General features: G+C 55.9%; 1 protein-coding gene across 2 annotated transcripts in view; it reads right to left on the bottom strand.

Moving 5' to 3' along the window:
• The window catches only part of MYO18B (myosin XVIIIB), a 78,123-nt gene that overhangs the window by 36,722 nt on the left and 29,344 nt on the right, over positions 1-12,057 (bottom strand). For both annotated transcript variants that reach the window (XM_076352521.1, XM_076352522.1), the window contains exons 22-32: positions 10,236-10,301; positions 8,330-8,458; positions 7,889-8,032; positions 6,611-6,700; positions 4,668-4,787; positions 4,435-4,543; positions 3,678-3,802; positions 2,497-2,651; positions 1,198-1,321; positions 283-483; positions 66-176 (exon numbers count right to left, since the gene is read on the bottom strand). In XM_076352521.1, coding sequence (XP_076208636.1) covers positions 66-176; positions 283-483; positions 1,198-1,321; positions 2,497-2,651; positions 3,678-3,802; positions 4,435-4,543; positions 4,668-4,787; positions 6,611-6,700; positions 7,889-8,032; positions 8,330-8,458; positions 10,236-10,301 — 1,374 coding nt within the window. The remainder of the gene's footprint in view (positions 1-65; positions 177-282; positions 484-1,197; positions 1,322-2,496; positions 2,652-3,677; positions 3,803-4,434; positions 4,544-4,667; positions 4,788-6,610; positions 6,701-7,888; positions 8,033-8,329; positions 8,459-10,235; positions 10,302-12,057) is intronic.

The following is a 12,057-nucleotide window of genomic DNA, read 5'->3' as shown; positions in this document are numbered from 1 at the left end:
GCACTGTGGACAGGGGGAGCCCTGGGGAGCACCCAGCATTGTCCCCCAACCTGGCGCCAACCTACCCTCCTCTGGCAGGACTGCCGCACGTCCTCCAGCTCCTCGTCCTTGTCCTCCAGCTCCTTCTGGTGGATCTGCTTCATCCGCTCTATCTCCAGCTCCAGCCTCTGGTGGAGCTGAAAGATGAATGCACAGCAGTTGTACACAACCCCAGAGGGACAAAGGTGCAGAGATGAACATCCCTGGCACACCCAGCCCCAGCCCGGGTGGGGGCCACGCTACCTGCTCCAGGTGATCGACAGCGGCTGTTTGCCGCTCCAGCTCTTTCTGCTGCTCGGCAGCGCTGGCCTCCAGGTCCCAGAGCTGCTTCCTGAGTGTGGGCACGGCGCGGGCATCCAGGGCGCTGGGGGTGCTGAGCTCCTGCACCCGGCCGGCCAGCATGGTCGCCCGCTGTGCCAAGCTGGCCGCCTCCGCCTCCTTCTGCTGCTCGGCAGGGGCAGAGCGGCAGGTCAGCAGCCGAGCCCCAAATGCAGGAGAGGGGCCTTGCACACGCACTTCGCTCTTAAAACCCAGACCGATTCCTATGGCATCATCAGAAACACCCCGGAGCAGCAGCAGGCAGCGGTCAGCCCCCTCTCTGCACTGGCAGCCCCCGTCCCCACCATGAGCCCCGAGCAATGATTTCCCTCTCGGTTTTGCTCACTCGCTCCTGACCTCGCCTTCCTCCTCCCACAGGCTGTCCCCCACGCGGGTTCCCCGCAGCCCCCACTGCCTGGGGTGGCTGGAAGCTACCTTGTGGCTTCCCCCCCACCCCAGCACACCGTGCCCCTGCTGCTGTGGGGGGCTCGGCAGGCGCCCGGTGCAGCACTGTCCCATGGGGGCACAGACCTGCGGCTTCTTGCAGGTGAGGTTGCGCGTAGAGGCGTGAAGTGACTTCAGTGAAAATGAGGGTGGGCCTAATTAGCTAAACCATGGGATGGGTATCACTTGTAAAAAGTGATAGCCTTTCTTCTGGCAGAGGATAATGTTATTTAAATACATCAGGCACATCCTAGATCTGCGCTAAAAGAAACTGGAATCAAGTTGCTGGGTTTATGCCTGATTGCCTCTGCTATAATTGCAAAGATAATGGCTTTGCTCTGAGAGCTGCTCCCAAACCTGGATATAATGCAGCAAAGTGGGATATTTCCCTCTTACCTGTAAGCTCTGCTGAAGTTTGCCCATCTCCCATCGGATGCTGGTGTTCTCCTGTGACACTTTTTCACGGAGGCTCTTCTCAAAGGCAGACTCTCCCAGGGCCTGGGCTAACTGCAGGTCAAACCTGGAGGGGGAAAACACACGTTACCTCTCCCGAGCAGGTCTGTGACGGCAGCATGGCTGCCTCCTGGCCCCGGGAGCTGCGCCAAGGCAGGCAGGGAGACAGGCTCAGCAGGCGGCAAGCCGCTTCTCCTGGCACTGGACTTTCTAAGTGCTTTTGAGAGGACAAAAAAAAAAAAAAAAGCCTATTGTCTGCAAAGTGCTGCCATCGTTTTGTGAATCCCTAATTACTCCGCACAAATGCCAGCCGTGGGAAGCGGACAGCATGGAGCAGCAGCGGTGTGCCCACAGGCAGTCACCAAAAGCAGAGCGCAAAAAACTGCTGCAATCAGCTGCTACAGACCCAAAACACCACAAAACGTGCTTGTGCGTGGGCAGCTGCCCTCTGCCCCCCGCCACTATGGGCAGCAGCCCTCTGCTCCCCGCCACCGCAGGCAGCTCCATCCCCAGGGCCAGCTGGGACTCTGCCGCACCAAGGGCTTGGTTTCAGCTCAGGAAGAATCGCCGCTTTGGAGCAATAATCCTCAGAGCTTCTCAGCACTTTCATATCTCTGGGCCAGACCAAGCCCCAGCCCACAGTCAGCATCTCAGCACAGGCAAGCGGGGAATACCAGCAATAAAGTGTAAATTAAAAGAAATTATAAAGGAAGCGATTGGTGATTTCCCATGTTTTCTGTGCCTTTTGGTCTTGGTATCCTATTTTTGGGCAGAAAACCTATTTCATTCACTGGTATCAAATGGCAGCATTAAAACACTGGGGGTCATTTCTTGGCTACAGGGCTCCCCTCCTCCACACCAGGTGCCCAGTTTGCCAGCAGCGCTCCCAGCGCAGGCATGTCTGCGCCGAGGGTACACCAAGGCCTGGGACACCTCAGCACGAACGTGCCCCCGCACCCAGCAACACGGGAGCCAGCATGGTCTCCGAGCCCCAGGCAGTCCTCCCCACGGTGCCACCAAGCATTGCACTGGGAGTGATTTCTATTATGGAAGTGTGTTACAGTCACACAGCAACGGGATGTTAAAATAACCTCCCGGCTTGGTGCAACCTCCAGCAGTCGAAGTAGATGAAAATAGCAGCCCTTCCAGGAACTCCTCACCCGAAGCCACCCTAAGCATCCCCATCCCCTGCACTCCCGCTCTAGCAGCCCCAGCCCTCGCGTGCGCTCCCACCAGCCTTACTTCTTCTGCCTCTTCTCCAGCTCGTGGCTACGGCTCTGCTGGCTCTCGGCGAGCACCCGCGCGTCCTCCAGCTCGCAGGCCAGCTGCCTGCACCGCCGCCGCAGCTGCTGGGACACCTTCTTGGCTGCCTCGCACGCTGCCTGCACCTCGCTGAGCTGCGGGCAGAGGTGGAGGTGAGCAGTGGAGGGACCCTACAGCACACGCACCCCGCAGCCGCTCCCCGCCCGGGGCTCAGCCCCGCTTCGGCGCCAAGGGATGGTTCAGACGGAAATCTTTCGCCAAACAAGGACAAATTTAGGTCCCCTGACCCCTCAACACTCCAGGCACCTTCCTGTGTGCCCGCAGCATCCCAGCCCTCCTGCTGAGTCAGCGAAGCTGCCCCAGGAGTGGACGCCTGATCCCGTTTCTCTGTGAAAGGCAGTGCCTGGATGGAATGAGCTGGATCCCCCAAGGATTCGCACCATGTTTGGGGCAGAGACACATGCAGAGCTCTCACCAGCCAGAGGATGGAGTCATTAAGCAATTACTTTAAATAAGCAAAATCTTGCATTAATGAAGCCTGTAATTCCAAACTAACTATCTGAAAGCAAATGGGCTGTTTTGCTTTACCCAAGCTCCTAAGACTGGGCTGCTTTTCTTATTACTTTTTAATGTACCATGAATAATATTCATTTCTTTATTTTATCCTTATGGGAAGTGACCTGACTCCCAGGCACTACTCAGGGAAGCACATTGGCTTTTTCCCTCCGCATGGCAAAGCTTGGGAACTGCCAGCTCTTTGTGTGACAGATGGTGTGGGCACAACCCAGTCCAGTATCCAAAAGCCAGACCAACACCAAGACCCACCACCGAGCTTCTCTCCACCCCACAGCTTTTCACCCTGTGCTCATGCTCACGCTTGACCAAGGTTGAATTTTGCCATGTTCTGGTGCAAAAGTAACTTTTTAAGCTTGAAGGAAGCTTTGGGGTATTTATTCTTAAACCAGCAGAAAACAGCCGGTTTCCCCTGGTCAGTGAGACCATCAGCAGCAAACAGCTGCATTTCTGAGCCTCAGTCCTGCAAAGCTTTGCCCGCCCTGGGAGCGAGGAGAGGACAACGGGCTCTAGCAACAGCCCCGCTCCTCGGTGTGAGCCTGGGGAACCCCTGTCCCTGCCCACGCCCCGGGGCCGGCAGCACTTGCCTTTTGCTCGAGCCCCATCTTGACGCCCAGCTCGGACTCCAGCCGCTCCTCCAGCTGCGCCAGCCGCTTCTGCAGGAAGGCGATCTCCGTCTGCGCGCAGTCGAAGCGCACTTGCCACTCGTCCTCTGCGAAAGGAGAGACCCGGAGACGCTGGGTGGGTGCTCAGGCCTGACCAGCCCGAGTGGCCGTGCCAGGGTCAGATGGGCGAATGCACAACAGCACCGTGGCTCCTGTATGGCATGAACACCAGCACCGAGCTCGTAGGGCGCAGCTCTGCTTTGTGCACCCAGGGCTGCCCCGGCTCGCATAGCACATGTACCCCCACCCTAGGCAAAGCATGCATGCTCATCCCATCCCACCCCACCCCATCCCACTTGTGTCTTAGCAGCCTCCTCATCACTCCACAACATGCTTCAAACACACTTTGATCTGCCAGGAGTGCCGGGCAACGTCAGCAAGCACCAGCAGTGCCCTCAGGAAGAATCTCTGCCTGCATCCCCAGCCCCATGCAAGAGCCAGAGCCGTGTGTGACTGAGCCGTCACTGCCAGCTCCCACCAGATGAGCAATGCAGAGTGACAGGGTGCCAAAAACACACTGGGGTGGCCAGGGGCTGGAGGAGCAGAGCTGCCCGGAGCAGGGGGGGCAAGACTCTGCCCATTGCAAGAGGCTTTGCTGCCCCACTGGGGTGGCCGTGCTGGCCCCTCAGGTCAGGCTGGATGCCCAGAGCATGCATCGCCCCCGAAGGGATGCCCCTACCTCCTCCAGAGCCACTTATCTTCATCTCACGCAACTGAACCAGCTGCTGGGCCTCTTCCAGCTGCTTTTCCACCGACTCCAGTTTCTTCTGCACTTGGTCGTGTTTCCTCTGGGGAAACCCAGGGAAGGAAGGGAGCAGCTCTACCCGGCTCCAGGGCACTTGGGTCCAGCAAGGCTGTGCCGAGAGCACAGCATTGCCACCGGCATGGCCTGATGGCTCGGGGCTCTCCTACCTGCAGCTCCTGCAGCTCGCGGGTGCCACGCAGCCTCTCTGCCCGCTCCCCGTCCAGGACCTGGCAGGCGACATCACCCTTGTACCGCTCATCCGACAGCTCCGTCGTCAGGTCGATGATCTGGGGGGGCAACGCGGAGTCAGGCTGGGCATCGCCGTGCACGCCAGCTCGGGGGGGGGGGCCCGCCCAGCCCGTATCGACCCGAGTGTCCTGACTACTCTCCTTTGGCAGCTGCCTATGCTTAGGGGAAGTGGTAAGTGCACACCGTCACCAATCCGTGTCACCAGTGGGAACCCAGGCTCCCACTGGCAGTGCCCAGCAAAGAGCAACTGCTGCTGGAGCCCCTGGCTGCACTCCTCGCACGGCTGCCTGTGGCAAGGCAGCTGCCTGCTACGGCTGCACAGCGGGCAGCTGGCACCAGCAGTGCGCTGCCTGCACTGTGCTGCCTGCAGTGCACTGCAGGCAGGGCTCATCAGATTTCTGCACCGTTCTAGCTGATTAGCATTAAGTTTCATTTGAAACAATAAGCAGGTGAATGAAGGAGTGAATTATTAATCTGGAGTATTAATTCAATTTTCTGCAAAGCAGAGGTGAACATGCGCTAATCCGGCCAAGCGAGGGGCTACAGAGGCAGCAGGGCCAGCAGGAACATGCAGGCTTCCAACGCTCCTTTTCCTTCATTTGACAGCATTTTAAGGCACTTCACGTTTTGCAGGCGCACTACACAAGCCCTTCAGGGGGTCCAACACGGTCCAACAACCACACTCAGTAAGTAAACTCAATAGGTTTTCTTTCCCTGGGGAGATGGTATTTTTCTAGGTCTGTCCTGAGGCGTTAGCCTCGCTCAGCAGTCCCAGCCTTGTGGGTGTGATTTCATTTTTAACACGGAGCTTAAGTTAAATCATCTTTAGCCGCTTCCCATTGAGAAAGGGGTGCCTGGCCCTCCGGGCTGTTGGTACCATTAACCAGAACTGCAGCATTACACCTAGACCACAGCGCAGCCACCCCACGCGAGGAGCAAGCACCGCAGCCCGGCGAGCCAGGTAAACCCAGGGTATTTATAGCAAACTTGGGGAGCTCTTTCTGCTCCCAGTGCTTAACAAAACCCCAGGTGCAATTGCACAGGAGCCTGTGCATCCGAGGGGGGACTCCGCACAGGACCAGCGGCCAGCCAGCGATGCACGTGGTCCCCAACGTGCCTCCAAGTCCCTTCTGACACGCACAAGGGGGTGGCCAAGCGGCTGCCCCGGCAGCTGCCACCCCACGAGCACTGTGCACAGAGGGGTCACGCTCGGAGCCAGGAGATGGGCAGGACACTTCCACTGCATGCCGTCTCCTTGGTATTAGCATTCGTCCCATTAAACTAAGTCATTTCTGGTGTCTGCAGAGGTCAGCGAGCCTGCAGTCCTGAGAGCATAATGAGAACATGATATATCTGTGTGTAATTTCCCATTCTAATTATACCCTTTTGTCAGCAGAAGGGATGACATTCACACTGCCGTTTTTCAGCCTCGTATGCTGTGCCGGTGGCAGCACGAGATGACGTCTGTCCTTGCCGGAGGGGACATGAGGCTTTCCCTGGGGACACCCCTGGGAATGGCCCATTCCCAGGGCGTCTGGGCTGTTTTCTGGGTGCAGACCCTGGGGGGACCCGTTGCTCTGGCAGGCAGGATCCCACCCAGCATGGACCCTGCAGCGATGCTGGCGCTGGGTGCTGCAGTCAGGCACCGCAGCCCGGCTGGGTCCTGCACAGAGAACCACCTTTGGCTGCGGTTACTCTGCCGGCAGTTCGGCAGCTGCCCCCTGCCCAACCCTCTGCTGATCACGGCTCCTCCTGCTGTAATGTAATTGGTGGTCATATTTATCCCGACATGGCTTAATTTCCAACTTAATTTCCAACTCAACCAAGCGGGGCTGCGGCAGAGGCTTTTTTCGGGCTCTACCTTGCTTTCCAGCTTCTCTGCAGTCTGCCTGAGCTCGCTGCACGCCTGCTCGGATTTTTCCAGCTTCCTTCTCAGCGCTGCCAGCTCCTCCTAGGGAAGATTGCAAAACAACACACATGGAGAGCTCCAGCATTCTCAGTTCATTTATGAAAATCTCATTTTCTGTTAAAAATAAGTGGGAGAGACATAGCTGCCTTATTAATAAAATTTACTAGGCAACTTTGAAGGCTGCTCACTGCAAATTGCTGGGACTACAGCTCCTGACATGAATTTCATCAGAAGGAATGTCAGCTTTGGTGTACATACAGAGCACATTTTATGAGAAAGAAGCAAACCTCAAAAGCCTGGGATGAACAGTCAAACATCTGAATTTTGCTCATGGAGTGTTCCTGGGGCCCTGGCAGACTATCACAGAGCAGTTGCAAAGGCACATTGTTTTCTGTGATTCTTTTTCAGGCAGCCTGACTGTAACCGCAGAAAGAGCTGCTCAGTACAGCCTTGTCCTGCTTTGATGTCCAACACTGAGCAGAAGCAGAACGTGCAGAGTTGTGATAAAAACAGAGGTTAACGGGTGATGGAGCCTGACGGATCCCAGGCAGGTTTGGAGAGAGAAACAGAGGCTTGGGCAGCTTTTATTTTGTCCGAACCAGCCTGAAAACATCTTGTTAAAACCTCACTAAGGCAAGAGGAGGAGCAGGATGTCAAGAAAGACAGACTAAGAATTTAGCACAGGCCTCAGACAGTGCAGAGGGGCGAAAGGTGCCTTTCCCAGGTCAGCAAATGCCCATTAACGTCTCCCATCACCAGTGGCAGCTCAGGTGGAAGGCAGTACAGCTCTGGTGACAGTACACAGCAGAGTCCCCTGTGTCAAGGATGTGTTTGGTTGCTCATCATCCGTCACCCCACAGACTGATGTGGGGCACCCGTCCCCAAGGGGCTCGGCTCAGCGGACCCAGCCCCAGCAAGCTCATGGGGGGCATGAGGCAGGCAGCAGGGCAGTCACGGCCCTGGGATGGGGCTTCGGCTGCAGGGACATGGTGCATTTGCTACTGCCCCTCTAAGGAAGGAGAGTTATTTCTCCCCCTGCAGCTCCGCAAAACACATTACTTGGGGGGAAAAATGCAGTGCTAAGAACAGATGACAACTTATGGATGGTCAGCAAAACATCTCTGCCCTGGCAGAAGTGATTTCCAGTTTGACTGACCCACCAGGCAGAGGCCCTAAAGCATCCCGTCCCGTCCCATCCCAACCCATCCCCTCCCATCGCTTGGTGCATACTTCTTTTGCACGAAGCTGCTCCTCCACGAGGTTAACGCTGAGCAAGGGCCGCACGCGGCTCAGCAGCTGCCACCAGGGCCAGTGCCTGACTGCCTGGAAGACCACCAGGTTCTTCTGGATGCAGTGGACGGCGAGGCGCTGGATCTGTGGGGAGACACGGCCGGCAGTGCCCCTCACCCAGCCACAACCGAGCCCACTGGGAAGGACCAGGCTGGGGCACCGGGATAGAGAGGGATGAGGTGGTGGAGGAGCTCTGCACCGCAGGGGATGGCAGCGAGGCACCCTATGGCTGCCCACAGGGCAGGGCAGAGTGGGTACCCTTCAAAGGAGCCACCTGCTCCGCTCAAAGAGCTGTAATTTGGATGCTCTGGGCTGTATCACAGCAGCACCGAGCCTGTGCTTTGGTGGGCACAGGGCATCCACGACCTGTGGGATGGATACCTTCAACCTCTTGAACTTCTGACGGCTGAGGAAGCCCTTGCAAGCAGCCTGGAGCAGGATCATCTTCTGGGCTATCAGCTTGTCGCGCTGCTTCTCCAGTCTGGAGATGACCCCCGGCTTCAGGAAAACCTGACAGCAAGTAATGGAGGTTACGCACCCCCAGGACAGGGTCTGAAACCTGCCCGCAGCCAATGGGACGTATTTCTGGCTAAGACCTTGCAGCCTCCCCTGAGACCTGCAGGAGACTGAAGGTCCTTAGACCAGCTGGGACCAGTGAGTGCAACCACTGCACCAGCCCAAAACGCTGGGCTGGAAGGGGACTCCTGCCCTACTTGGCCAAACCTGCAACACCCCTGTCTGCCCTGTGCCACGAAGGCACCTGAGGCAGCCCTGGCACCGACCTCCCTGGGGACACTCATGGGACACCAAGAGAGCGCTGTATCCCGGCTCTGTCCCGTCCCCAAGCCCAGCAGCAGGATGGCTGCACATCCTGGAGAGGACCTTCCACCCGCCCCTCCATCTCCTGCACCTGGGCATCGCCGAAACAGGGCGTACGGGGCTGCCTAGCTCCCACTGACTCCCCGGGGACTGGGCTGCTGAGCGCCTTTTGGGATCTGACCCTCGCACTGTGCGCACGCTGGCATTTGCTCTCTGTCCCTGCCTCTTCTCCCTTCTCCTTTTTGACATAGGCATCAACCATCACAAGAAGCTGCAAGTCCTTGAAACTCTCCCCTTGGGCTACTGCCCATTTCTCACCTGCTGCATGGAAGGCAGGGCTGTCTCTGCTGGAAACAGCATTTTTGACAGCGTACACACAGATACGCACAGATAACAGCAAAGATGCCAGTTTACAACAGGAAAAACAGAATTAACCACATCATTTTCTTTAAATGAACTTGTCAGAAACACCTCATAAATGATACAGATTTGCTGATGCCATCGAATTTAGCCTGGTATCGATCTCTCAGAGTGCAAGGTGTCTCTCGGTCATTGCCTGGCGAAGCTCTTGAGATATGGGACCAATCACTCCTGAATATTGTGCACCGTTTGCATAATACAGCTTTAATAAAAACTTAATTACACTTGTGAAGCCAGTGGCATACTTAAAGAGCTGTGTTTTAAAGATGCCAAATTGAATCAAAGAACAATTCCAAAGAAACTCACTTTCTTGAGATAATGCTGTGATTGCTCCACCACCTATTTGATTGTCTCATTAATGTCTGTGTTAACTTCACAAGCCAGTGAGTTTTAGAAGCTAGTACAAAATCAATGCTCAAAGCGATGGCAAAACTAACTCCTCTATAACAAGATGTGACTGGAGCTGCTATCGCAGTATTGATTAAGTACAAGGGTTTCATAGCAGAGATAATTGCAAACTGCACTGTGCAGGATAAAAGTAAGTTATTTTGCTCCACAGAACCATTTCAGGAATTCTTTCTTTATAGACTCCAAGAGCTGAAGGAAAGCACGCATACAAAATTAATTTTTCTTTGAAATTATCGCATTTAAGTTCAAATGTTGTTGCTGCAACAACTCTTGCACCTGCAGCTGCCCGGCTCAGCAGTGTTAACCCCAGCCCACCAAAACCATGAGCTGCCCAAGCCCCATTTACTCCCATGAGACATCAAAGGTAATTAGGAAGTGAAATGCCACGAGGGACCGGATTTCCACAATCAGGTACACAGTTTACCCAGGGTAACACCTTCAAATGTGAATTAGGAGCCTTCCACTTTGATTTTTGGTGAAGCTTGGTTTCCCAACCCACCTGGGCGCCATGGGGAGCAGCGGAGGAGAGATTGTCTCTCCAGTTTGGGAAGCTTTGGGCAGCTGGCAGCGCCCGGCGCAGGGCTGGCTGTGCCCGTATGCACCGAGAGCAACAGGGAAGCAGAGACCGGAGCCGTCATACCTGGCTGTGTCCTATGGCGACGCTCTTCTTCTCCAGATCCAGTGCCTGGAAGAGGTCCTCTATAGCCTGCAGAGAAGGAGCACATCGCAGAGTTGCTCAGAAAACACTTACACCCTGGCACAAGCCTGCTGAAATGGGGCGCAGAGACCCCTGGTCCTTACAGGCACCCAGTAAGGGTGCATCCAGCTGTGCTCTCATTTCCTCTTCCCCATGTAAAAGCACATCTGCCCAGCCTGAGAGCAGCCTCAGAAACGGCTGCCCCAGCCCCGAGTCCTGGTGCGAGAAGGGCTTTCTGCCCCAGAGGCTTTTGGCAGGATGGGGAGCGGAGATCTGCAGCTGCATGCAAGATTTTCCCCCTTTTGCTGCCATCCCTGGTCTGGAAAGACCCCAATGCACAGGCAGCCGCAGAAGGAGGCTACTCAGGGGAAGGCGAGAGCTCGTCCTGGCACCGTCCAACCAGGGTCCAACTGTGCTGTGCAGCTGCGAGCCCTCGGTGCTGCCCTCCTAACCAGTTTGCCAACAGCTCGGCCCATGGAGCCGAAAGCAGGGGAGAAAGCACCGGGTTCCCCCCCAAGCCCACCGGCACAGAGCTGAGCCCCCGCAGGGGGGCAAGCAGGAGATAAGTCCCAAGCTGTAGGAGAAGCCTGAACTCAATTACTCTGAGCTTTGGACCGACATGGGTCCATGCGCTTAGGGACATGGTTTAGTGGACATGGTGGTGTTGGGTTGACGGTTGGACTCGATGATCTTAGAGGTCTTTTCCAACCTTAATGATCCTATGATTCTATGATTCTATGACATGTGAACATAACAAGCCAGCAATACCGTACATTTCCCCAGGGCAGCAAACACACTACCTGGACGAATGGATGATTTGAAAACCCCAGAGCTACAGAAATTTTAACAAAAATCCTCCACTAATACTTCACTCCATACGACATCCTCTGGCAGCCTCACGCATCTCCTTCACGAAGGACAAATCCACGTGAGAAATATTTCAGCACGGCCCCAGGAGCACCTTGCTGCAGCAGAAATGCAGCTCTAGCCCTCGCCAGCAGCCATGCACGCACCGGGGTGAGGTGGGGACGGAGCACACAAGTGCACAGGGGACAGACCACCACGGTGCACAAAACTCTGTGCCAGAGGTGAGGAAGCACCAGCACCGCGGCTGTGCCCCACTCCTGTGGCACTGCTGGGACTGGGGCCAGGCACAGGGCTGCACGGGACGGTCCCATCCCATGCACAACAGCGGGGTCGGTTATTGCTGCACCGTCACACCCTCGCTACATACAAGCACCTCTTGTGCTCCAGCGGCTGAGTTAATGCAGCTTACCGGGAAGCAGTCTGCAGCTAACAAAACCACGTGGCAACAAGCTCCAGGGAAGATGGGATTTTTCAAATCCCCTGCTTACACGCTGCTGACGAGGCACCCTCTGCCTCCTTACAGCATTTAATAACAATATTGACCTTTTCTGACTGTCAAACTTGTCTTATTAAATCCCAAGGTCGTAATTGAATTTGCACACGCTGGCTGGCAGTTTGCACAACAGAGCACATGCCCATGTTTAATTCATCTCCTCTCGGCTCTTCCCGGCTCTCAGTGCTTCTTGGCTCGCTCATAGCCTCTTCCAGGAGCAGGGGCGGTTCTCCCCAGTTTTTGCTACAAATTTATTATGAAACAAATAAAACTAGCAAATCTCCGCCTTCATTCATGAGCTCCTTTGGCTTTCAGGCTTTGTGGGACGAGGCAAGGAGCCACCCTGCACTGCTGCTTTACAGGTGCCTGAAGGCAGGTGATGCCCAGTCCCCAGGAACCTCCATG

This window comes from Aptenodytes patagonicus, chromosome 15 (assembly GCF_965638725.1).
Source record: "Aptenodytes patagonicus chromosome 15, bAptPat1.pri.cur, whole genome shotgun sequence".
Taxonomy (NCBI): Eukaryota; Metazoa; Chordata; class Aves; order Sphenisciformes; family Spheniscidae; genus Aptenodytes; species Aptenodytes patagonicus.
The sequence above is the reverse complement of the archived record's forward strand: the minus strand, read 5'-3'. Positions and strand labels throughout refer to the sequence as shown.